Raw genomic sequence first — 27,394 nt, 5'->3', positions numbered from 1 at the left:
ATAAATATTAAATAGAATAAATAATAAATAAGGGCTTTAAACCATGGTAGTGCAGCCAGCAAGTGGCAGGTGAAAGTTAGTCAGAAAGGTATATCTGATAAGTGCAGAAGAAACGTGGGAGGGGGGCTGTATGGGTAGATACAGAAACCCTAGTGCAGATGGTGGCCTGGAGGCAGTGCAGGAGGGTGGCAGGGTGAGCAGATGCCTGGGCCCGAAAGAACAGAGGGTGGCCAGGCGCACAATGCCATGAGAAGAAACAGATCAACAGGGGAGAAGGGGGCAAAGGCAGAGGCAAAGAGGAAGGTCCTGAGAAGTTTCCGGAACCAAAGATGTTTTTCCTCAAGTCTCAAGGTGGCCGGGAGGCTGTTCCAAAGGGAGGCACCAGCCGAAGACAGGGATATACCCCCAGCTCGTTTTTTTGCAAAACGACTAACCCTGAGGGAGTTTGAAGTAGAGGAGCGAAGGGCTCGAGAGGGGAGGTTTTTGCAGAGGGATAGTTGAAGGTATTTTGGACCCAGGCCCCAGAAAGCCTTGTGGACAATGCAGAGGGTTTTAAATGTAATCCCTGCATCCACTGGGAGCCAATGAAGGGATTTGAAGGCTGGAGAGATTCGATCCCAGGGCTTGAGGCCATGGACAAGTCTCGCAGTCCTGTTCTGGATTAGTTGTAGAGGGCGGTGAGTGGAGGCAGGTAGATTTAGGAAGAGGCTGTTGCAGTAATCTAGTCTTGAAAGAACCAGAGCTTGGGAGACAGTGAGCTTTTGAGGGAAGGAGAGGAAAGGTAGAGTACCTCTAAGGAGGTGGAGTAAAAAGTTAGATTTTTTGGAGACACCAGAGATGTGTGCGGAGAAGGAAAGTGTAGAGTCAAAGATAACCCAAGGGTTCTTAGCCACCCAAGTGGGGGTGGGAGGAGGGCCAAGGGAGGCCGGCCAGAGAGTGAGAGGAAAGGATGGAGACGGTGTACCAATAAGGAGGATCTCAGTCTTGTTGGCATTTAGACATAGATCATTGGCTGCACACCAATTTTGAATGGCGTTTAGACAATCAGAGGTGAGGGAAGGAGAGGAGGAGGCTGAAGGAAGCCTGAATATGAGTTGGGTATCGTCAGCATAGCACTGGAAGGTTGAGCAGTACATTGAGATGCAGTAAGCGAGAGTTGCCAGGTATTGGTTAAAAAGCCAGGGTGAGAGGATAGACCCCTGGGAAACACCACATGTGGAGAGGGAGATAGAAGATAGGAAGGACACAAGTTGTACCTTTGAGGGTCGATCAGAGAGAAGAGGTCAACCAGGCCAGAGCCTGATCAGTGATACCGAGGTTGTCACGAAGACGATTGAGCAGGGTGGTATGGTTGACCGTGTCAAACGCAGAGGAGAGGTCAAGTAGGATGAGGACAGAGGGAATGTTAGAATCGAGGTTGGAGAGCAGGTTTTCACGGATGTTCAGGAGAGCAGTTTCCATACTTCTGGCAGCTCTAACGCCAGATTGGTGGTCATGGAGGGAGCCAACAGAGTCAGATTGGAGAATAAGCTGAGATGGCCAGCTTTTCCAGGAGCTTGCCCAAAAAGGGAGTAATGGAAATTGGGCGGTAGTTTGCCGGACATGACGGATCAGCAGTGGATTTCTTGAGGGGAGGAGGCACAAGGGAGTGTTTAAGAGGGGTGGGGAAAGAGCCAGAGGCAAAGGAGAGGTTTCAGAAATCAGCAAGGGCCGGCGCAAGGGTGTCAATGTGGTCCTTAATGGTTTTAGAGGAACAGGGATGGACCTGTTTTGATGAGGTTTTCATAGATCGGACTTGTCTCGATATCTCATCAGGGGAGAAATGGGGAAAGGAGGAGAAAGGGGGATGAGGGGTAGCTGAGGAAGGGTCAGCAGGCTGAGAAGGAGAGGGAGCGGAGGAGAGGGTGTACAGGATGTCCTGGGTTTTAGAGATAAAGTGGGAGGCAAGGGCATTGCAAAGATCCTGTGAGGATAGAGGAGGGGAGGAGACTGCATCAGGGTTGGCCAGCTCCTTGCAGATTTTGAAAAGTTCGGCCGAGTTGTTAGATGCCGCAGAGACGCAGGCTTGTATGTGGACTCTCTTCTTAGTGTGGACAGCAAGTCGGTATTGCCTTTGGAGCAGGTGGCAGGCCAGTTTGTCAGAGGATGAGCAAGAAGCCCTCCATTTCCTTTCCACCGCCCTACACTTCCGTTTAAGTGTAGCTAGGTCAGAGTCATACCAAGAATTGCACTTGGCTTTGGACTTTAAACTGATCCTCATGACGGGGGCAAGAGTATCAAGAGTAGCAGAAATAGAGGAGTAGAGAAGAGATAGGGCTGTGTCAGGGTATGAGTCAGTCTGGGGTGGAGGAGGGGGGGAGAAGGTTGCAGCAAAGGCCTCGACTGACGCACGCTTCATTGGCTGGATATCTGAGAAGGTGGGTGGCAATTCAGGAGTGGACTTGGCTTGGGGGGAGGGGATGGAGAGATGAGAGGAGTGGAGGCAGTGATCACTCCAGGACAGAGGAGTGGTAAGGGGGGTACAGAGGGGGAGGCCGGATGAGATCAAGACATCAAGTGTGTGGCCAGCCAAGTGAGTCGGGCCAGAAGGAAGGATGGAGAGGGAGAGTGAATCGCTGAGGTCGCAAAAGAGTGAAGATGAGGGACAGGTAGAATCGAGATGAATGTTGAGGTCACCAATGAGGAGAAGTTGAGTGGTGGAGGCCAAGAGGGAAGAGGAGAGGTCAGCCCACTCAGGGAGAAAAGAGGGGATTTGACCAGGGGGTCGGTAGAGAGTAGCAACGAGAGTGGCTACGAGAGAGAGAGAGAGCCTGCAGACTAGGCATTCAAACGAGGAGTAAGCTTGAGTGGGAATGAGAGGCAGGGATCCACCCAGGGAAGATAAGGCTACACCCCCTCCAGGCCGATTGGATCTGGGAGCTGAGAGGATCTTGTAGCCGTCAGGGAGGAGAGCGTCAAAACTCGTGATAGAGCTGGCTGTGAACCATGTCTCTGTGAGACCGAGTACATCAACTAGGATGGGAGAAGGAAATGCCATCCCATCCTGTGAGTGTGTCAAACCTCAGAGCAAAGACTGTGCGTGTGCCTCCTACCTTGGAGCACAATCTCACTAATTTGGTGCAAATCTCTCATGTGGGTGCATGGGAATCCCGTGTGTGTGTGTGTGTGGGCTGCAGACCCCGGATCACTTGCTCACTTCAGTGTGAAACTCTGGCCAAGGCAGTACTGTCCCAACGGTGAGAAGTGCCGTATTTTCACATTAACTATGCTTAAGCACTTTGGGTTATTGAATAGTGCTGCTACATTCTGAGTAATTCCATCCCTTTAAATATATTAGCTCTTGTATAACCACAATAGTGTTGATTTATTCTGATGATGTTGAAGATGATGTTAGACTTGCTCAATAGTTTTGGGTCTGTATCATTAAATGTACTTCAGATCTTCAGAGTCTCGGGAGGATATCTCGGGGGCAAGGTGCTCGCCTTGGAAGCAAGACGACATGGAGCAACACAGGTTCGATCCCTCTGGGTATATTACGCATATTATAAATAACCAATAAAAATAAATCTGCTGAGAAGTGCTAGGGCCTTGTCAATAAGAGTGTAGCAGCTCAACTGAGAAGTGCTGATGTTGTCCCATCAAAAGTATAGCAGCCCCACTAAGATGAACTAGCATTGCCTCAACAAAAGCATAATATTACAATTATAGAAGCCCTGTTTAGCGAGCTAACTGAGGAGTACCAGCATTGCCCCATTTCAAATATGGCAGCTCTAGTAGAACATAGATTACACAGCCCGGCTGTGAAGTGCTGTTACTGTCTCTTTAGAAATATAGAAGCCTGTTAGCTCTGCACCATTAGGCCCTGCAAGTACTGTCCCATTGATTTCTATTACACTGAACAAGGTCAACAGTATAGCAAGGTCCATGTGATAATTCTACATTTTGAAGAACAAATACAAAAAAGACTGATTTATTTTTGCCGATTTGTGTGGTCAAAAGGCCGAATTATCATATTCTACTGCCCACCCACCCTGCTAAACCCCCCCCCCCCCCCCCAAGAAGGTGATCCCACCTCACCTCACACTCCCACCCTCTCCCACTTTGTTACCTTCCTTAGAATTCAGGGGAGTTCCCTCCCTCAACGCCTCAGTTCCCCGCCCATAGCATAGCATTCACCCTCACCACGTACACACTCAGACATGCAAACAGTCTCATTTGCCCTCTCCCTGCCACCTCTCTCCGCAGATGAAATGCAAGAGGGGTGCACATATTGAAATTGCGGGACAGACTTGCTTTGCATCTGTGCTTCAATTTCTAAAAATCGTTTTGGGTTGGGTGTACTTCTATATCCGTGCAGCCGGGTGCACAGATGTAGAAGTATACCCAAACCAAAACGATTTTTAAAAATTGAGGGATAGATGCAAAACAAGAGCATCTTGCTTTGCATCCGTCCCTCAATCGTTAAACATCGTTTTTACCCGGCTTTTACCCGGGCCGCCAGAGAGAGACACAGTATGGATGGAACAAAGGGCCATCCATACTGCAACTCTTCTCTCCGGCCAGGGGGAGTGGAGGGGAGGGCTCAGCCCTGACTTCATTTTGACTGCGGGTGCCCGGGCCCCGGAGCGCCCGTGTACTCGGCGCCCCTGAAACCGGGCCGTGGTCTGTAACTGCCTCTGGTGTCTGGTGGGGCACCAGTGGCAGTTACAGGCCACGGCCCGGTTTATTTATTTGCCCAATGTTTGTCGGGTCCGTGGACCCGATTAATTTATTTATTTCTGCAATGTTGGTCGGACCCAACATTGCAGAAATAAATAAATTAATTGGGTCCACGGACCCGACAAACATTGGGCAAATAAATAAACCGGGCCGTGGCCGAGGACTGTTACTGCCTCTGGTGTCCCCTAAAAGGGGCACCAGAGGCAGTAACAGTCCTCGGCCACGGCCCGGTTTATTTATTTGTTCAATATTTTCTGTTCAGCCTCGCGGGCCACATGAAATGGCTTGGAGGCCGCGTTGTGGCCCGCGGGCCGTATGTTGGACAACCCTGCTGTAGACCCTTCCTCTCTACTGCTAACTGCATCACCCTCGCTAGAACCCTTGTAATGTCTAAGATTGATTATTGTAACGCTCTTTATCTTGGAAATAGCCTCAGAAACATTCATAAACTTCAGGTAATGCAAAACAACGCCGTTAGGGCTGCCCTTAACATATCTAGGAAATCACACATATCGGACACTAGACGCAACCTGCACTGGCTACCTATGGACCAAAGAATAGCACGGAAAACGCTTACCCTGACTCACAGTGAACTGCGCACCTTAATACCTATCAAACCGCTTCTTGGTTCACACTTGCACACGACCCCTGAGATCTACCCAAATCCACTCGCTGCGGATACCTAGATTCAAACTGCAAAAAGCAGGTGGGGCCAGCTTCCCAGTCTTGGCAGCCAAGTTATGGAACACCCTTCCTACTGCAGTAAGAGTTGTGCCCTACTTTTATTCCATTAAGTGCAAAGTTAAAAATTGGCTTTCTGACCAGGATTTAGCCTCGGCTCACACATAATAGCCTGTTACATACTCTATTACCACAGGCCGGCCCTCGCTGCAAATATACACTTGCACCATTGTATGTACTTTATGCTATATGTCTACTGTATCTCTGTGATCTCTGTAAATGTTTCTGTAAATTTGTAACTACAGAACTGTATATAATTGCCTGTTTGTAACCACTTCTGTCGCTTTTATGCGCCCAGATGCCCACGGGCCCGGATACGCTTTACAAATAAATAAATACTAAGGTGGGATTTCCCTACCTAAAGAAAAAAGATAGTCTGTCAGGAAGTCCAAATCGAAAGTCATTCTGTGTGCAAAACCTATACTTGCCCTCCGAACTAACTGTATACAATGTGCAGGGATGTCTGCATCCAAACAAATAGTGTTCAAAATAAAGTTCAGAGCTTCTTCCAGCACTTGGCTTCTAAACAGATTTCCCTTGCCAAGTTTCAAACAGTTCTCAAGGTGTCGGGTTTCCCTTCCCCCAAGAGTTCAATTGTTTCAGCTTTTTAACAGAAACATAGTGCCTTGGGACACTTCCCAGCTCTTTGGATATCACTAATTCACATAGGCAGTTCTTTTTCTTTACTTCAAAATCACATAACTTGTTGTTGCCAAATATAGGCCTTGTTATGGATACTTTCATTGACTTCTCCACGCTGTGCACTCAGTCTAGGTGCAGTTGTCTGACCACACGGTCCACCCTTTACATGTCATGCAACCAATACCTTCCTCTTCTTGGTAGCTTTCCAACGCTTCATTGTGACAGTGCCCCAGTGTCACACTCTTTTGACACTGTATCGTGGCTTTCTTGCAAACACAGGTTTCCTTTTTAACCTGCAGCCCCTTGGACTCATTTGGCTTTCATCAATACCTGGCTTCTTATCTTATACCCTTCTCTGTATGCTTTGACTTTGTCAATACTTGTGTTTTATCCATTTATCCAATACATTTCGTGGTATCTGCCACATGCAGTACCTTTCTTTCTCTCCATTCACAAGTGCTCAACCCTTGCCTTTAATCCTCGGTCCTCTCTCAGTGGCTCTGTGGCTTTGCTCCCCAGTAATGCTCTGCCTGCAGCCTAGAACTTCTGTGACCACTTTGCTCAGTCACGCCGTTCTTCCACTCGCAATCTGCTACCGGCCTCCCACTTTCCTTAGCGTTGTTTTGTGCTGCATAAACTCTGCATTGCTCACTTTGTCTCGAGCACTCCAGTTGCCACGTCACTTCTCGGAGTTGCTTCCCCAGCTGTTAGTTCGACCTCCTGGGCTCAGACTGCCTTCAGAGCTCACTCCATTACCAAATGAAGGTCGAGTTTTAAAGTGCCCGCCACCATACAGATTCCAGGAATGTTAAGTATTTCAACCAGGCGATACACCCTGTCTCAGCCTAGCATGCAGCGCACAACCAAACTGCTTATTTTTTTTATATATAAGGATTCAATATTTGAGAGATACACCTTTTTCAAATACCCCGGGTCACGATGGACCAGGAACCAGGCTGGTTGGGAAAGGCAAGATTTATTTCTTTAAAATTCAAATCAATCATATACTTTTAATAAGGAGCAGCAATCACTAATGGGGAGACAATAACAAATATGTAAACAAGGCACTTAAATTACCCTTTAACAACACAGATAGAAAACACCAGAGAATAGAGATACTTTTGAATTTTTGGAAAGCTAGCAGTCAAGTTAGGATCTCCCCCCTGCAATATTTCTCAACCCACAGATAATCACTTCTAAATAGATATAAGGAAGCATCAGGTAAACAGGAATGAGGAATACAGAACAAAATTTGAATCCAACCTTCCCTCCCCAAATAAGAGAGAAAACAGATTTGAACCCTTGCAAGACTAAAATGACACTCCGAAATGGCTGAATAAAACCATGAATGTGTGCAAAAATCCATAAATAAGTACAATTCTCTACGGGCGCAACACTGGAAAGTTACAAGCAATCATAAGCAATAGATTGAGCAAAGGCATACAATTCTAAATTCAATGGAAGGTTTACTTATTTGAAGTGGGTTGGGGCGTAGCTATAGATCTTGGGTACAATCAGGAAGTGAAATGAAGTCTCTAGCTATTGAACTGAGGGAGATATGCAATGTAGAATAAGAGGCGTTTTTAGAAAAATGGGGTAGCGAAAACAGAAAAACTCAGTTTTGACAAGAGCAGTTTAACTCTATACTAGAGCATTCAGGCTAGAATACCAAAGAGGGACACAACAAGCTCCAGGGCTGATTCAGGAGTTCAACCCTAGTTCCCCAGCGCCCGTTCACTCAAAATAGGATAGATAGCTTAGGATTTACAAGCCAAGATAAAAATGACTACAGAAATGGCGTTTAGCAAGATAAATCAATGACAGGGTTGCAATAAGTATTCTGACAATGTTACAAGGTAAGGTAAGGATAGGATGGTTTAGAGATTGGGATAGGACAAGGCAAGTTATGCTATGGTTCTATGGTTCCTATTGATACTCAGTCCACTTTTAATTTGGATTTTGGACAGTCAGCGCTATGGATCACCACACGGATCTGGTCTAACACAGGACAGCCGGACAAAATCAGTGGGCATGGACTGGATACCGGGTAGCACTTCTGGTTACTGGATAAGATAGAGCATCAGCGGGATGGCAGGTTTGCAGCAGGCATGCATGTAGTAGCAGCAAGCCAAGCTGGTTTAGGAAGTTTCCCACAATTTGGGTAATGGGATTTTAGAATGGAGGTGTCAGATTGGGGCTTGCTGGGAATGAAGTCCGCAATGCATAGACCTTGGCTTTGCAAAGAAAATCTGGAATCGGGATCACAACCGGATGAAGGAAACAGGAACCGGACGCCACGCAGAAATTCAGGAAGAGAGTCAGGAATCTGTGTGTGTCCTGAGTGCTAGACAGGGGATCTTATTTATAATGCCAGATGAAATCATTACAGTATATGACAGGGGCAGGATTTACTACCCACGCTCCTAACAATAGGATTGGGCAATGGCATGGTCTCCGCCTTGCTCACAATTGGTTGGATATCAGAAAAGTGATGTCATGTTTATGAGGTGATTTTTGCTGTATCTAGAAACTCCCACATTTACTTTACTGAAAATCCAATTTTGCCAAAAACACATACTTATGCATTTGTAACCTCTTAGTAAGTCAGATACACAGGTTACATATTTTGTGCAGCACAGATTAGTCCAAACCTCCAGTCTGTGCAACCTTGTTTTGCCTTTCTGACACATTTTGGTAATTTGGCAATGCACAAAGACGGTCTGTTCGCACTGTGGGCCCCTCTGCATTTGCCAGCTGTGTACAGCGTCTGGCAGAACACTGGTGCATGTGGGGCACCACCTTGAAATACGCCACCCTGAGGAATTGGGGAACCCAGATAACGGGTCAATTAAAAGGACAAAGAAAACAACAAAAGAGGATTGAGTGAAGGTGCAATCCAGTAGAAATATAGGTTTCAAAGGAAAGTTCAAGTCATAAGTGTGATAAAAAAAATTCCCTCTTCTAGGGGATAGGCTACTCGCACGCAACCATGGCAGTTGCCAGTATGATTCCTCTGCCCCACATTCTGGCAGAACCAGGAACTCCACTAATCCATTGGGAGGGGTGGAAGAAGATGTTTGAGGTGTATCTGGTGGCAGTATCATACCAAAATACTGAACAGGAAAATCACAAACACAAAAATGCTGAATTTCACACACCACATTACACCACAATTATATGGGTGGTGCGTTGGGGTAATAAAAAATGAGGGGATTGTGGGCGGGCTGCAGGGGGTTTCCCCGCATATAATTGCAGTGACTTATGCTGTTTGTTTTATTTTTTTCGTGTTCATGATTTTGTCTTTTAGTATTCACATAGATCCTCTAGTGGCCATTGGGGCCGACAAGTTTTCACCAGCGAAGAAAGAGACTGTACTGTTACACAATTATGGTCCCGAGGGGCATACTGTTTTTGATGGACTCCCAGATCTGGTTGCTGGCGGGCAAGGAGAACAGGATGAGTTCTTCAAGACAGTAAAGAAACTACAAGGCCATTTTTGAGCCAAAGAAAAATCCAACCTTCGGGAGGCATACACTCTTCCAAAGGCCACAGAATCAACAGGATCCTGCAGAGAACTATATAGTTTGAGCCTTTAAGCATGTAGAGAACTATATGATTTGAGCTATACATGTGAGTTTGCATCCTTATCGAACTCTCTCATAAGAGATCCATGAGAGAAGTGCACAAATATTCAAAGAGTTCAAGAAAAACGTAAGGACATGATGCTTGGGGAGGCGGTAGAGGTTGCTAGGATTGTTGAACAAACAGCCAAATATATACAACACATGAAAGGTGAACAGGAAGGCACCACTGTGTGCGCCCTTAAGGTTTCCAACAGAAAGAATATAGAGGGCACAAAAGAGATGAAATGTTGTAGCAATAGCCAGCTAGTCACAAAACAATGTTGTCCAGTGAAGTGTGCAGCCTGTCTCAAATGTAAAAGAGGGTATTTTGGAGACTACTGTCAGCTGTGTAGAAAGTGTTTCTACGAATGAGAGGCATAAACCGGAAGTACAAAACAATGTGCAGAGACAGCAAAGGCACATATCTGAAATGATGGCCTTTGCAGGAGAAAGGAATGGTCCGGTGGATAGTGTTTGAGTGAATGACGGTCATGTCAATGAATGTGGACAGTGGGTCTCCATGGACGAGCTAAGACGTATGTGAAGACACTAGGGAGATGTATGAGTGAGCTGAAGCAGCATTACATCATGCCATATGCCTACGGTGAATTGGAGATCAAATTCTTGGAAACATTGGAGGCGTTGATAGAGTACAATGGAAGGGAAGTGTTTGGCATGGATATGTTGTCAGTAAAGGAGCCTCCTTGCTGGGATGGGATGAGCAAGCTGAGTTTGTCATTAGTCTACAGGTAGAATCTAAGGAACCGGTCACTGTGGAGGAGAAGGTGCAGCACAAATGGGCCTGAGAGTTTCCAGAAGTATTTTTGAAAGTGTTTGGAGGACTAAAGATTTTTTCTCATCATATTCGCCACAAGGATAACGCAGGCCCAATAGTACACAAAGGTGGGGTCGGTACCTCATCACATGAGGGGCAGAGCCTGAAAGAAGAGCTTGATACCATGCTTCAGAAGGGGATAATTGAAAGAATAAAGAGCTCTAAATGGTTGTCCCCGTTGTTTCTGGTCACTAAGAGCAACCACACACTCTGTGTTTGTGTGAGCATGAGAGATTTGATTGGGCAGACATCCGTTGCCCATCATTTCAGAAGAATTGTCTACCTTAGGTGTGGCCAGGTTCTTTACTGTGATGGTACTCTCTGCTGTGTATCACCAGGTTCCCCTATCACCGGAGTGTCAACATGTGACTTTGTTCATAATGGCAGAAGGTGCATTTCAATTTTGTAGAATGCTTTTTCGACTGTCTTCGAATGCAGCAGTATTTTAAAGGGTGATTGAGAAAGTAGCTGAAGGGGTGCCTAACACTGGTTTTCCAGGATGATGTATTGGTATATGCTGCAACATGTGAGGAACAGGAACATGTATTGAGGGATGTTTGAGAGGCTAAGGGTGGCTGGTTTGACTTTGCAAAGGAGCAAGTGTAAAATATTTATAGATGAAGTAGAGTACCTTGGTCACAGGGTGTCGGCTAAGGAAATAAGTCTGAAATTAAGCTTAAACATGCACCTGTTCCTCGGGATAAGGAACAGCTTTGAACTTTTTTAGGTTTAGCTGAGAATTATCACAAGTTTGAGGGATTTTCCAATCAGATCAACACCGCTGAGATCTCTTCTAAAAAAAAAGTCGAAATTTGAATGGTCAAAGGAGTGGCAGAGGGCATTTGGCCAGATACAAGATAACATTGCAAGCGCACCATGCCTTGGGAAGTTTCATTCAGGCGGGCACACAATGTTGATGGATGCGAGTGGGCTGGGTTTAGGGCTATATTGACTCAGTATAGTAAAGGTGAAGGGGAGCGTGTGGTGGCTTTTGCTTCCAGATCTTTGAGTGGGGCGAGAGGAATTACTCTGTGGTTGAGGGGAAGGCATTGGCTGTGTATTGGACAATATTGTACTTTAAGTTGTATTTGTGGGGTCATCTTTTTACATTGAGGTCTGATCATAAACCTCTTATACAAATGTTTTCGAGTGTTGGGTGGAGGAAAGCATAACTAAGGATCTCAAGATGGTTAATGGGATTGCAGTCATTTGTTTTCTAGTTATTTTACTTGTCACTGGAAAAAATGCAATGGCTGATTGTGCAGAGTATTGATGAGGAAGCTGTCAGTACACAGAAGTAAATGTTGGCTGAGTAGAGTGATGATGTCATATGTTGTGTCAAAGAATTAACGCTTTCTGGATGGCCCGAAAGGGTAACATTGGATAGGGAGTGTGACAGTTGGTTCGACATTAAGGTTGAGTTGTCTATCATTGAAGTGAGGCTTACGAGGGGTGGCAAGATCACACCTCCGGAATGTTTGAAGCAAAGATTGGTGGTGCTGGCTCACCAAGGTCCTTTAGGCAAAAGTGGTACCAAATGGAGATTGGCAGAGTTATTGGGGCCTTCCACAATAGTTGGGTAGAAAGGATGGTCCGAGAGAGGTGAGGATGTGCCAATATGATAAGTGCAGGCCATGGGTCAAAGTATCAGTTTCCGTGATGGGGCCGATGCAAGGTATGGGTTGGGGATGCAGTTATATATTTGTTACTGTCGATTATCATTCCAAATAGGCTGAATGGAAGGGCATGGAAGAAGTAATCCTTGTAGAGATGTTGACATTTTTAGAGGAGATGTTTTTCAGAGAAGCATTTCCTATGGAAATTATAACCGACAATTGCGTTCAATTGTACTCAAGAGTTGATGAGGATGTTTTTGGTTGAGTATTCCATTAGACATACACTCACCACGCTGGACCAACCCAATGCCAATGGATTGGTGCAATGGATGAATCACTTCATGACTAAATTGTCCCATTTTATGTCACTCCAGAGTCGCAAACCAGGAACTAGGCTATGTCCAGGTTGGTTGGGGTTAGCTGTCGCGGTGCAGGTGGACATGTAAAAGATTTATAAGGCCATAAAGGAGAGCCAGGAATCATGTAAAAGGGTCTTGATAGCGAGACGTGGGCGAATCAGTGTTTATTTTGAATTCCAGGATGGGATATAAAAGGCAAGCTAGCAAACCTATTGGACCAAAGAAGATTACTGTGATAGGAAATGGTACAGTGATTGTGGAGGGTGGTGAATGGTGGTTCATGGCGAAGACTAGCACCTTGGAAGGCAGTATCAGTTGAGCAATGTCCGAGTAAATCCTGGGAGCTGGTGAGAGAAGCAGGGGAGGAGCAATGTTTGTTGAAGTATGGAGGGGCTTTGAGGAGAAGATGCTCTTGAGAAAAAACTCAGCCTAAATGGCATTGAGATTATGTTCACACATGAGTGGCCGGCAGGTTGGAATCATTCCATCGATTCCGGCCAGTTTCTGTTGTGTGAGAGTAAACGGTTCTCATAGTATTAGAATAAGTTTCATTCAACATTATTTTAGCATTATTTTTCAGAAGATGAGATGTTTTAGTTTTGTGCTGTCTTTTATTTTTATCTTTTGGTTAAATGTTTTGAAGTGAACTGAAATGTAATTGTTGTTGTGGGAAGGGCGATGTGTTCTGATCTCACTGATTCCAGGCAGAATGTAGAATGCATTGCCTTGGAACCAGTGGCAGTTTGTAGGAGTTGGAGGAGATGGTGGGGTGATGGTCCTGCACCCTGCAGGTGAATAGAGACTTGCCTCACAGCCCTGTGTACCTGACCTCAACAGGTAGCTTATAGTCCTATCTGCTGCCCATCATCTGGTTAGGCATAGACTGTCTGAGAATCTGAAGCCTTAGAGATCACATCTCTGGTATATCGGGTAAGATGGAAAGTAAAAGGGTCTATCACTCTGTCCTGATTTAAAGCGCCTCATGGTCAACTCTGATTTCATGCAGAAGATCATAGGTACCCAGTGCAGATTGTTCAATGTAGGGCCAGGCCCTTTAAGCATCAGGAGGCCTAGACCAGTATCTAGGCCTTTCTGTTCAGCACTAGTTTGATCATTCCGTTCCAAACCACACACGGAACTTTCATTGCAGGTGTGTTTTCTCAATGGTATGGTCCAATGATTCCAGGGCTAAGGCAGTCAGGAGAGGATACCAACGTCTGAGGATTGCAGCTGGTACCCATGTTCACCTCTAGTTAAGTCAGAGTTCCGTGTGATTATAACTTGGCACACACTGTGCAGGTGTCGTGACCCAGAAGAGATTTTCTTTAGAGGATATTGGTGTTTTGATGGTTAGGAGTTAGAATTATGCAATTGTGTGCTTCTAGGAACTGATCTGTTGCTTTCTCTTCTGTCTCTTCACAGGGTGTCTGTGGTAGTCCACATGCTTCCTTCGCTTTGAGCTGTGACCCGAAAGGTATGAAGGAAAAAGCGGACTTGGAGCTGCCAGGCGACCTGGAGCAGGAGCTCTCCATCCGGATAGGTAGAGCTGGACTTCACTCAGGCAAGCATCCTGTCATATACCACGTACACGAGTTGCTCAAACGACCAGGGCGATCCCTTTTGATTTGAAGTTAAAATATTGGACCATTTTATAAACAAAAAAACGTGTTGGTCTGCATGGTAGTTATCGAAACGAAAAGACCGAGGAGTTGGCCAGACTGTGACGGGATTTCTTCTTCTTTCGCCTGTATTCTTCCCAAAGCCATTTCCACCTGTTGGCTGCTTTATTCTGTCACAGCCCTGCCGCTGAAATGTCTGTAGTGCTTGAGCAGAGACATTGCACTGCTGGGCTGGGTGCAATCGGGTTTCACAGACACCTTTTTGAACACGCCTTCCGCAATGCATACAATTATGCATATATTTAAAGTAGCTGAGCAATTTAGCTGTGGTTGGACACGATACCCTAGGAATGTTTGTAAAACATCACATACACACCTGTGCGAATAGTGGAAAGAGCATATTGCCAGCACTTACGTGCTTCAGGGGCGCCTAGAACAGTTTTCATGGACATATGCCTCCTTGCATTGGCCATGAGCTAAATTTCATAGTTATGAAATAACTAGATGGCTCTCTAATTTGTGGCTTTGCAATAAAAGTCCCCTTTATTCTCATATCCAGCCCAATGGAGTGGATGGTTGCCTTGTAGCATTTTCATGTTTTCAGTCAGTACAAAAGTTATGTAGTCCCTCCTCAAAATTGCCACAGACTCTGCCCCTGCTTAGCCATCTCTATTGTTTGGCCAATGACGGAACAGAGCTTTAGATGGCATGGGTTGCAGTTCCATACCACCTGTAGCTCTCAATATGGACTATCACTCCCATGATACATCTCCTTTGACTATGCTAGCTAGCTAGGGCTGATGACAGTTGCAGTGCAAAACATCTGGATAGCCAAACATTGCAGATCTCGGACCCAAGGTCTCTGGGCCTGCTACATGCTTGTTAAGCTTGTTTGTCTGAACAGCTGGGTTGGGGGTGATCAATCTTTAGTTCCATGACAGAGCTGTTTTTTCTTTAGCACTACATTTCCTGTGTGGGATTCTTCCCAACAAATCACATTAGGCCATGGGCAGAAGCCTCGGCTGCCTCCTTATACAGGAGCCAAGCTGGCAACACTTCAGCAAGTGGCAGGCTTACTTAATTAAAAACGATTCTTCTGAAGCATAACAAATGCAGCACGGGCCCTGCTCCTGGGCCTCCACCACGCAATAAAGGCGGTAATGATGGAGAGTGCCGCAGGTGGGTCTGCAGCCAAATGGAAGGCACCGCGTGGAAGTGGCTTTGGGAACAGACATTGCCACTGTGCTGATTGCTTTCCTGAATCGCAGACCAAAAATCAATACTTGCTTAATCTTTCCAGTCATTTCCTTCCTTCTCACTTTGGTGGCGGGAGCACCACTCATGCATTTCCGCAAGAAGACATTTTATAGAATACAATCATATTACAAACTTGAACATGTTGGTCTTTTGGGCACTGCTGTAATGCAATATTTCTCCAGAGAGGGGGCGAGAGGAGGTAGGTGTAGGCTTTTTATTAGGTGGTGCAAAAATTCATAAATTATTTTGACAAGTTTATATTGATTAATGTGTCTTCTTTGTTTTTAAGAAAGGTGTGGGTGGTAACATTTTTGTGAGCAATATTTTGTTATATTCATACAGGTCAGTATTCAGCGTCCATATATTATGATTTAACGAAACACACAAGCTATAGCAAGAAGGCGGTGGAGGCCAATTAAAAACAATAGGGGAAAATGATTGATAATAGATGGTGAAGGTGTGTGGGCGCCCCTTGAAGGCACAGGCACAATGTACATTAAGACTTACAAATCCAGTTGAATTTGGACAGAAAATGTGAGAGCCCCCCCCTACTGAAGATGAACACAGTTTAACCTGTTCTCTGGGATGGTACCTGGTTCTGAGGAGAATTGCCTAGCATTCTGGTGCTGGACTGTCCTTGCGGGCATGACCAGACTTATATATACTTGGATATTTCTCCTCTGGTGAGGGACATGGGCTCAAGTGTGATTGTAGATACTGCTTAGTTGGCTCTTCCATCTGAACTATTCAAGCCATGTTAGTTCATTGCTCATTTGTCTCAAAATCAGTTGACTGTTTGGCAATAAGGCATTTTGGAACAAAACACATGGATCAAAGTGTAGGCAAGGGCCGAGGTTTAGGTTTGTCGTCTTGTGATTTCTAACAAGGTTAGTTTGTATCAAGAATGTATGGGGAAAACCGGAGATGGCCCTAATTCCGCTCCATGATTGCCCAGCACATGCAACCCTTAGTCTAAGGTTGAACAAGGGGGAGGTGATTCCAAGCAGAGTTATTTCACCATTTGGTAGCGAGGATGAATACTTCAGCTGTCCTCTGTAGAAAGCTCATGAGCAGTATATAGTGCAGTGTAGCACATTCGTAGTAAATCAAAACGGTCGTTGTTGGTTATTCTAAAAACTAGAAATACTCAACAAACTCTATTTAGTTTTTGATGTTTTCTTTGCCACCACTTTGTAGCACAGTTGCTTTAAAGTGCAGTCAAGGAAGGGAGGAGGGGTGGATAATTCAGTCTCACAATTCTGCAATTGTACATTTCAACAGTAATTACATTGTAAAACCGACATTAGTGATCCATTACAAAGGCTTTGTGAATAATCCACCATCAAGCTTTCTTGGGTGAGTAACAAACAAATATAAATATAGGCTTAATCAGAGAGCGGGAATCGAGTTCCATGATGGTGTACTCTTAGTTGATCTAGATTTCTAGGTTTGGATCAGCATTCTGGAAAATGCCTAACTGGAAAAACCTTCTGTAATCTCCAGATCTTAACTGAAAAGCGCCATACCAAGTTCAGAAATAACAAGTTCTTAATTTGAGTTCTCTACTTCAGCATGCCATTGAAGTGCATGAGCTCTTCCTCAAGGGATCACTTCATATTGTCTTTACTACTGAAACGCTACAGGGAATTGTAGGGCACAGCCATTCATCTTGCCATCCCTCTGGGGTTTGTTATTTCCTACTTGAACCGCAGTTTCTCTATTGGAGGTGGTGTGGCTGTTCTTTTCAAACAATTGTTTTACTTGTTCATACTCCCTTCCCTACTTTTCCTAATGCTGAAATTCTGGTAATTATTTTGCAGATTTCTGCTCAGAACTTGCTCTTAAATGTGTTCTTAAATATGTCCCTCACCCAAATCCTGATTCTTCTTTTGATGATGCACTTTCCTCTTGCACTTTCCTCCTCCCGCCTGGATGTCTTAGCAGACTTGAGCATCTGAGCAGAATCTGTCCCCTTGTCCGTTGTGGAGTACTGCCTGGACTAGATTTTGTTTTCTTATGTTACTCAGTTTGTGTTTGGCGGCATTCATTTCTTGGGGGAACACTCTTGAATTTGTTCTTGACCCTTCTTGGTCTTATCAAATCTGCCCCGTCTTTCTTTTTTGTTGGCCTTACCACTTTCTTGTTTGTCATTATTTTCCCTCCCTGTTGGTGCTTAGAAAAATCTGAATCTGGTCTCTCTTAGGGATGCTTTTCCTGTCTCCATTTGTCCTTCTCCAATAAGGCTGATGGTGATCCCCACCCCTCCTTGACTCACTCATATTTGACTAAACTGCTTTTCAAATTCCTGTTCTCTGGACCTAAGTGCTTTTGAACAGTAATTGGCTGCTCTGAAAACAAACAAGGAATGAGCAGAACAGATTTGAGGCTATTCATACAACCCTGAGGTAAAAGCTGCATATTTATCCAGATCCCTCATTCTAAGCATACATTTTATTCCCATCGCATTGAACTCACTAATAACACCTAGCAGGAACTACTCTCTATTCTGAAGAATCTTCTATTTCCTTCAGCAGCTTCCTCCTCTCTGGCATCTTCTCTTGATTTGTGTGAGAAACATTCTCATTTTTGTCATTATTCACTCAAGTTGTCTCTGCATTGCCGAGGTTTTCCTATGTCTCATCCTTCCCCTTCTAGTCCTTTTGTGACTCTTTTCGAGTCAGCCTTGTCACATTTACTGGTACCTTCACTAAAGTTAAATTGGAAGACTCTGTGATTAGTCAACATTCTCAAACATTGCCAAAGTACCATTTGTGGAGATCCTTTTCCTGTGAGTAACGCTTCCCTGTACCACTTTAAAATGATGGTTCTATCTCCTGCTTCTTAAGAAACCTTCTTGTGACAATGCTGTCCCTCTAATTTCTGTTCCATTTCTCTTCGCTTTTCCCTGGCAAACGTCTTAAGACCGTTGGCCGTTGACATGGTTCAACTTCAAACTTTTGTTGGCCATCATGATCTAATAATCCATCACTTTCAGACCTGTTTCCGCCCTGCTGGTGGGACGGCAGTTTTGCTTGTCTCCTTAGATAAAATCTGGCTGATAAATGACTAGTGACGGGGGTCTCTGATCTTGTGAATCTTTCTCTTTCCGCAGCATTTGAAATTGTTGTCCATGGGACGCTCCTGGGTAGCCTCCATTACTAGGGAATTCGCAGAACTCTACTTTCCTGGCTAGTCCTTTCTTTCTGGCCTTTTATGGTCTCTTTCTTTAACCCTATTCTTTATTACTCTCATTCACTCACGTGTAGTGTTTAATGACTACATTCTGCTTCTCCTCTCTTTTAGATTTTATAATTTTAGTAATCCTTGCTTAATTGGACAGGGAATTGGGTACCACATCCACTCAGTTCCAATCCCATATGATTGCTGTTTCTTCTTGGAGGCCTAATTCACTCATGCTCAACACTAAGAAGACCGAGCTCTTTGGTGCACCCCTTAATCTTTGATGCCCTCAATTGTGGCCATTTCTCTTGTCAAAGGCCCCAACGGGTCTAATCAGTAAGTAATCTTTGAGTTAGATTGGAAGAATAGTTTCTTCCTCAACTTGGACAGGTTTTTTCTTCCTGTTACCAAATACATCTTATGCTTTGGTAAGTCCCAGTTACATTTTATCCTGCCCATTTATCTGTCTCGTCTTCTATGATACAAACATGCCTTGACTATTCCACTTAGCTCCCAGGAGAAATGTCGCCAAATCCCACACAACTGCTTATATTGGACTCTGTTGCTCATCTCCTATTTCTTGCTAAAATTCTGTGTGCGCTGGTTAACCATATCTACATTGTCTTTCACTGTCTTTCTGGCTCCACACCCTCTTTTCTATAGAAGATAAATCATTCCTTATGCTCATTTTAGATCATTGTGTTCTTCATGGAATTAGTGACGGTCTCTCAACTCATTGTCTGGAGAAGCTGTAGTGAAGGCAGGTCTCTATAGGTGCATAGGGACATGCACCTTTTCCCCTCCATCTCTGCGTATTGGGCTTAGCATGCACGGGTTGCTCTTTAATGATGTTCAACAAATGGCCAATTCGTCAGCACCCAAAATGGTGATCACCAGCAGGGCCACACCTCTGCAAAGGTGTTTGGGTGAGGTCCGTCAAAGAGGTGGTTGGCCGAGAGACCAGGCTGAGTGTGAAAGGTAAGCAGAGTTCTGAGAAGTCTGTTGATTTTGTTGGCTATGAGTGCAGGGAGGTATAGGTATTGTATGTGTGGGACAGGTGTACCAAGCATGAGAGACTGAAGGGGTGGTTGTGTGAGTGTATAGCAGAGTGAGTGAGTGAGAGAACAGACACCATCGTGACTATACATCCATACTTTATACTTTTCTTGGCACAATATTTTATTTCTTCAAGCGACTAGAGCTTAATAAAGTATGGATTTATTAAATAAAGAAAATGTGTATGTTACGTGAATGACTATTTCATATACCTGTGTTTTAAACATTCTGAAAATTGTTTTTTGTTTGGTAATCATTTTTATGAGCTGAAAAATGTAATGCAAAATCAAAAGTGCAATCTCTCCTCATCAAATTGTACAATCTTGACCTTCATTGATACTGGTGTGCAGAACCAGTGTTGCAGGAACTCCTTCGAAATTCATGGAAGGGAGGAAGACAGAAAAGGCCCTGGCAGTTAAGGACTCACTACCAGAATAGGATAGCTTTGTCTGCAGGGGTTAAGTATCGCTAGTTTTCATCACTCCCCCACTGGAGGGACATTGAAGCCTGGGTTAGGGTGGAGGGAGCCCACAGGATGTCGAGGTCCTAGATAAAGAATACAAATTATTGAACTGATGTCTGGAGTTAATTAATCTTTGACCCTACTTGAGGCCTTGGGCCATGGTGGCTGGGAACCTGGTCGAATCTAATCATCGGAGAAATCACAACACCTGAATATAGGTGGGGAAACGGGATATACACGTAAGGTGGAGATGCAACCATTAGACAGACACCTATCAGACGAATCCACACAAAAGTTAAATGGACCTACCAATCGTGCTTTGATTGAAACATTTGAGGCCCAAACAAGACTATAAAAACGGTCAGAAAGCTCCAGACTTTGATGGAGTTAGGAATGTGTTCTTGGACAAAGCAGAGAGAAGAGAAAGGGAGTCGGAGGAGAGAGCAAGATGTGGATAAACCAGACAGGCTTCACTGTGAAGGAGCTCATGCTTGCAGTAGAGATTAGAATAAGAAGCCGACTAGCGGCCTTGACCAAGAATCTTGCATGTGCCAAACGTTACTGAAGAGAGTGCGAGTAAGATAATCGCCATCTGGGGGACCCTCTCTGAGCTCCTGTTGGTTGCTGCACGCCATTTTCGCTAAAGAGGCAATTTGCTTTTGTGAATGTGACCTGAACCGATGGAAAGATGAAGCCCAGCAGTTGGCTGAGTGAGGGGGTGGGAGGGAGGGAGTTCTAATTACTGTAGCGTGGAAAGAAATAACTTATGTTGAACGGAAATGCTATCCATGGGACTCTTTAGGGAAAGAAGTGGAAAACTATACAAGCGTGTCTTGGTCAGAGTCTAAAGAAACCCTGGGGGAAAGGACAGGGCACTGGAACTTCCTGCCCTGGTACAAGACTACAGAGACCAAGAACACCAATATTTTTGGGCTGATTTGACAATCACAGGTAGAGTGTGCTGCAGCACTTGAACCTGCCCTGAGACTGAGCATATTGAAGGGCTCATTTCCTGGGTACAAATGCCCCAGACATGGGTGGCCTGGAGTGGGTATTGGGCAATGGACTAAACAAGCTGTACTATTAGCTCAAGACCGCTTTCAGCGACTTGATTACTCCTCCATCTAAACACTGTATATACGGATCTCACTTTCCTTTCTGTTATTGTATTAGTCCTACTATCCCATGCAAGAGAGAATTGATAAAGGTGCTGAACTAGCCTTGTATGCTCTGTGGTATCAGCTTAGGGACCCAGCACACAGCTCTGCTCTCCTAATACCAGTGATGAATTGTTCGCTCTTGCAGGACCTCTTGTGGCCTTCTGGACAGCATCTTCATTATCCCTTACATGTCAGATGATGCTCTCTCCTAAAGTCTCTGCCATGTTCCCCTCTGAACTTAAGGCTTCCAACTCTTCGGTTCATGGTATAGTCTGCCAACAGAATTAGTACAACCAATATCAGAACATGTTCTCACTGCATTTGTTCAGTCCTCTCCAAGACCTCAACAACTATCACTTCCTTGTCATGCCTTCCATGCCTCTGCACCTACTCATCTTCTGCTGTGTTCCATCTGCTTCTCATATCTTTTATTATTTCGTTTCATTGGTGGGGAGTACAATGGCCTGTTCTCATAGGTTTTATTGGTTTACTGATACTTGGCTCCATCTCATTTGCAGTTCCTGGCTTTTAGTTAGTGGGGTTCATATAAACTGAGGCTGCTATTTTGGATTATTTTGCATTTTTCTCTGGAGTTGGTTTGTCATCTGTTAGTGTCTCTCATTCCACCGTTTTATCATGGGCAACTGGCTGGATGTTTTTGCTGCATGCAAACGCAAAGGAACAATTTAGGTGCATTTATGATGCTGTTATGGAGGCACTTTGCAACAGTAGCATTTTGAAGAATATTGTACAGTGGCCTTAAAGCATCATAAGCAGCTCAGTATTGTGCTGCCCTGCTTGCCATCTCTGTTTTCAAAACCTTGTGTGACGCACGCAAACATCTAGACCTTATAAATCGCAAGTTCAGGTGTGTTGTATTTGCACGGAACATGTCGTGAAATTATATTAGTGGATGTATTATTTTATGACAGACGTCAGTGCCAAGGCTCACTATCTCTTTCAAACACAGACGCATGAAAGGGGATGCCAAATAGACCAAGTAATTCCCTCGCTTGGAATTCTGACGGTGCCATTTATGATTGCTGTCACTTTTGCTGCTGTTGCAATGTTCTTGGCACTTGTGTGTTAGGTCAAGGAGGAGTTCCTGCAACTGAAAACTTGATGGCATTAATGGGTAGCATATATATCCACAGGGCCGGTGTAAGGGTTTATGCGGACTCAGTTGACATATCACCCCCCACATTCCTTGCAGTGGGGTGACATTAATGTTTTTAAATTCAATATGATGCTTTGGAGCCTCAATGCTTGTGGCAGCATAGTTCTCTACCTAGAAGAATTGCATTATTGTAGAAACATTCCTTTAGATCTAGAGTTTGTGTGCCTCCTGCGTATAGCAGCCCAGGGACAGTATGGGCCAGCCTCATTGACCCATGCATGGTTGAGCATAGCATCCACTTTTCTGGTGGGCACAGTGGCTCTGTCCTCGGGCTAACAGGTATGGGTATTTCAGTTGGGGAATATGCCAGTTTGGCCAGCACCATGTCTAGTGAGGACATCAGCTCAGTTCTGGCTGATGCTGTTGCCTTTACAGGCAGGTGCCTGGGCGCCTTCTCTCTTGACTTTCTGCGGGCTAACTTGTTCCGATGCACTTTTACCAGTTGAGTGTTGGAAGAAACTGCAAGGTTAATGGCCGCCACTTTTATGACAGCAGATTAGGCAGCCACCATGACATGGCCATTTAAAGGCCACAGAGCAAAGGGGAGCTCTTTGGTGCCCACCTCCAGAGTGCATTAGAGGGAGAGAATGTGGGTGAGTTTATGGTGCTGCAGGAAGCCACTACTTCAAGTGTAGTCCCCCTGCCAACAGCTGCTTTTGGCCAACATGCATTTTCTGTTGTCAGCTGTAAAAGTCCTCCCAGTTTCAGCATGATTCTAAAGCTTTTGTGGTGTACGATGAAGATACTCAGGAGACTATAAGGTGGGTACATCCTTCTGATCAGGACACAGAGCACGCTGCTTTCTCCTCTTTCCCATTCAACGTTCTATTAACTGCGCTCTTTTGCTAATGCTTGCATTCCCCATTAGAACACAAGCACGAGAGCGTAGGATGCTTCACCGCTTCTCCCTTTAAAAACTTCAATAAGACGCCCACCCAAATGTACAAAATAACCCACTCCCATACTTAGTGGGGCAGGTAAAACATGATTAAATTACTACATGCACTTATGTGTCAGTACAGCTTACAATCAATATAAAAAAACAAGAGACAACCTAACCATGAACAACATAAAACTCACTTAAATGTAATGCCTTCACATTGTAGTGATAAAGGAATAAACAATTACCTACACACATGTCCCTTCTGTCTTATTCTTCCTGGAATTCTTGACTTGCGTCCTCTTACTCGCCACACAACTGAATCCAGCTCCAAACACACATCCATGCCACTCATTTCCACACCTCCTCCAATCATTTCCCATTGTTTTCCTAAAGGAGGAACCTGTACATCCATAAAACCATCTGCTTGGTTAATACCACACTGGTCAGATGTCGTGCAAGTTTGTGGTGACGAGTTTCTTAACTTGCTCCACCCCGCAGGCATAGAGGTCCTAGTCTCCGGTTGTTGTAACAGTGCGCCTCTCACACATTGTTCCACATTCCACACTTTTTCATCGTCCTTGCATACCGCCCTTTAATTACCTCAATCACCCTGTGGCGATTATTTATATATCACTTTTTGAACAAAACCTGGCAACTTTATTTTTACCAATTCATCTGATCGAAAATCCAGTTGACTTGAATCATGTAACCTAGCAAACTGTAACTTCATCTTTTCTTGCGCATCCAACACATGAGAGTGCACTTTTGCCAAATCTTGTCGTCCTCTTCCACAGCCATCCTGGCTTGGAGAGTAATGTGGTTTTCCATCCTCACAGAATTTCGAAAGGGGGAAACCTTTGTAGTGGTGTGTGCTGTCGTTCTTTATGCAAAAAGCATATTCTGACTGGCTCTCCAGGGTTTGAGATTTTTCTTAATGGCCAACTGTATCATTGAGGTCAAAACTCTATTAAATATTTCGAGCAAGCCTTTCGCCTGGCTGGATAGTGAGGCTGTCCGCTGAATTATGCCACACAAACCAATACGTTTTCATTCTAGGTTAACTGCACACCATTATCGGAAATTAAAACTTCTGGGAGTCCCGCTATACCAAAAGGTTCCATGAGAACTTCTGCCACTTATGAAGTGGTTACAACGTTAACGAATTTTACTTCTGGACATTTTGAAAAATGAATCTGTGCTCACTACTGCAAATGTATGCACACTGGAGAGGGTGCTGCACAGGCCCACCACATCTATTGCTATAGACCGGGAAGGCCCTTCAGGTAGGGGCATAGGAGTGATGGGGCTGTACTCCACACTTTGTCGGATCCTCCACGCTCTATGCATTCTCTCACACATCTTTCAACTTCTCTAGCAATCGCCAGCCAACAATAACCTTCATTAAACACTCTTTGTGTAGTTTTCACCAAGTGACTTTGGTGAGCCGCATGTAGCAGTATTGTTCGAACATTCGTCGTGGCACTATCCTGTTACCATTGTATAGAAACATTCCATCCTCGTTGCCAGTGTGGTGTACAAAGAAGATACCCGGGAGACCATCAGGTGGGTAGAAATGTCTTTACCAGGATGCTAGCACACTCCTTTCTCCTCCTTCCTACTAACTGCCTCTGTGCTCTCGTGCTCGTGCTCACATTCTCTATTGGAACACGAGCACGAGGGCCTAGGAAGCTGCATCTTTATTATGAGGCGTTTGTAAACGTACAGGCTGCCATTTGTACTGCCTCGTAGCTACAGCTGTGGGAGCAAGGGAATTAATGGGGGCGGGGGGCGGTTGAGCTAGTTTGTTTGGCTTGCCTTTAAAAGCCAGACAAGAGGAACCAACATGGATTTGAATATTTTGCCAAATTAGGAAAGTATTTGTACAAATGAAAGCAAGTGCTGCGAAGATATGTGATAAAGTGCCTCCATCATAGAGTGGGCTCGCATTCCGGGGTTTCCCTGCTTAACCAAATCGTTTAATCTTTATTTGTCAGTCAAAATTGAAAGTCCCTAGATGTGATTCAGTTGTGCGGCTTATGCTAATACATTTTTTTTTATTTTTTATTACCAGACTGTAGTGTGGAACCAACCATCTATTGTGCCCATTCTTACATTGGCCACCATGAGTTATTTGCCCTTTGTTTTTTATTGTGTCACTTTTATCACTCGCATACCGTCTGTTGGGGTAGAAGGGGGATGCGCCACAGATGCTCAAGAAACTGAAATGGCCCTCCGAGACAGACGAGACTTTGGGTGCGGCGTCGGACTTTGCATGGTCGTGCTACATTTGTGGGGTGGCCAGAAGTAAAGGTGGCTAATGTGTTGAGAAGGGTAATGAAGCTGATAACTGTTGCAATGGGAAAAAAGCTATTCGTAATTTTAAAAAGAAATCGGCATGCTCCCGCATCTAAAAAAAATCAAGTTTCTTTGCTGTATTGCATGCTATTGACAGGGTGAGATGGGGGTGCGAAGAAAGCAATCGCCCACATTTTGGGGAATGTAGGTTATGCTGGCCTTTTTCCTGGATGTGAGCAAGCTTGTAGCAGCTGCACTGAAAAGGGACCATCTACCATCTATCTTGTCCAGGTCTCTTCTCGATAACTCCACACAGAGGCACATAATGAAACACAAACTTGAAAATAATTCTGATTGGCTGCTCCACATTCAAATCAAGTGTGATTGGCGGAGAAAGACGCACTACTAATCTGACCGATTGGTTGCCTGCCACAGCTGATTGGTCACAGGACAGATCGACGGCAAGAATAGACTTTGTACATCCTGACGCTAGAGCTGGGCAAGCTAAGCTGGGTCAAAATGGGTCCTGTAGCCCCAACCCATGTTTATGGCTGATGCATGCCCAAGTCAGGGGCCTGGTAAACGGGGATCCGCTGTTTGGGGATGAGGCATTTCCAGGGGGTGTGCAGTCATAATTTCGAATGCATAATTTCGAATGCATTAATTTTGAAAATAAAAATGTCGACTTTTTTTCCGAATTTGTTTTTTTATTTTATAGTTTTTTTTTGGGTCTAGTTAGTAAAAAAAAAGGGTTAATAAACAAACCGACATTTTGCATCCGACATTAAGGCATTCGAAATTATTGCATTCGACTTATTGACTATAAACCTTTCCAGGGTGATGTCCGTTTCCATCAAGTGGCGGGGGAGGGGGGTTATATTTCCACCTGCAAAACGAATTTGGCGAATTTCACCCTATATTTCACTTTTGCCGTTTCACAGAAAAAAGGGCATTTTGTGCTGCACATTTTGTCAGGGCAAAACCCTAAATTGTGCATTTGCTGTGGTAAAAACTGCCACGATTTCTTAATTTCATGGGAATTTCATAATGTTTTGTATGTGTAAGGGTATATATAAGGGTGCAGAAGTAAGTCTCGGACACAATGGTGGCATGTTTTTTGCATAAAGACTTTTATTCAATAAGGAAGGATGGAAAAAGGCCTCTCTATCCCTAAAGCTTAGGGGTCACTGTTGTGTCCCAAAACCTGCTCCTGTCCCCCTAATGATCTAAGGTAAATGTGCAGCGATCGTCTCTTCTCAAAGTAAAAATGTTCTTGGTGTTTTATGTCAACAGAAAAGTTCCCAGTTTCCCTGGTTAAAAAAACATGATGCAAAATTATGTTCCAAAATATAGGATTCGAAGGCTAGGTTTGTGCTCCTTACCCCTAGACTTCTTGTTATCTTAAGTTATTGGATAATCCAAAAAGAAATGCCTCTTGATTTCAGAGTTCTTCTATTATACCAGCTTGGCATGCTCTGCTATCAAGCATAGGATTCCTTGTATCAGTTCTAGGATTCTTGACCTCCTGTTCCCAGACTCTCATATTGGTGCGAGTTTGAGACTCACAAAAGTGGCTTGGTTCTCCCGCTTGCCAAGCCAGTAGGTTCTCATGGATTGTCTCTTTTCTCTCACAGGGTCCCAGACCCTCTTGGCTTTAAATCTTGGTTTCTCATATGGATGCGGATCCCAGACTTCCACAGCTCAGTATCCACTTGGTTCACTTTCCTGCCAAGTATACAACTCGCTGTTGTTTTCTTGAGGGTCCCAAA

General features: G+C 44.6%; 1 protein-coding gene across 2 annotated transcripts in view; it reads left to right on the top strand.

Moving 5' to 3' along the window:
* Positions 1 to 27,394, top strand: part of SLC39A11 (solute carrier family 39 member 11) — a 2,648,929-nt gene that overhangs the window by 878,713 nt on the left and 1,742,822 nt on the right. Inside the window, exon 5 of one of the 2 annotated variants that reach the window (XM_069655098.1) lies at positions 13,958 to 14,075. In XM_069655098.1, coding sequence (XP_069511199.1) covers positions 13,958 to 14,075 — 118 coding nt within the window. Of the gene's footprint in view, positions 1 to 13,957; positions 14,097 to 27,394 lie in introns of both variants that reach the window. The other variant, XM_069655097.1, reaches the window with a different exon arrangement.

Source organism: Ambystoma mexicanum, chromosome 3q, assembly GCF_040938575.1.
Source record: "Ambystoma mexicanum isolate Mex_15411 chromosome 3q, UKY_AmexF1_1, whole genome shotgun sequence".
NCBI lineage: Eukaryota > Metazoa > Chordata > Amphibia > Caudata > Ambystomatidae > Ambystoma > Ambystoma mexicanum.
The sequence above is the reverse complement of the archived record's forward strand: the minus strand, read 5'-3'. Positions and strand labels throughout refer to the sequence as shown.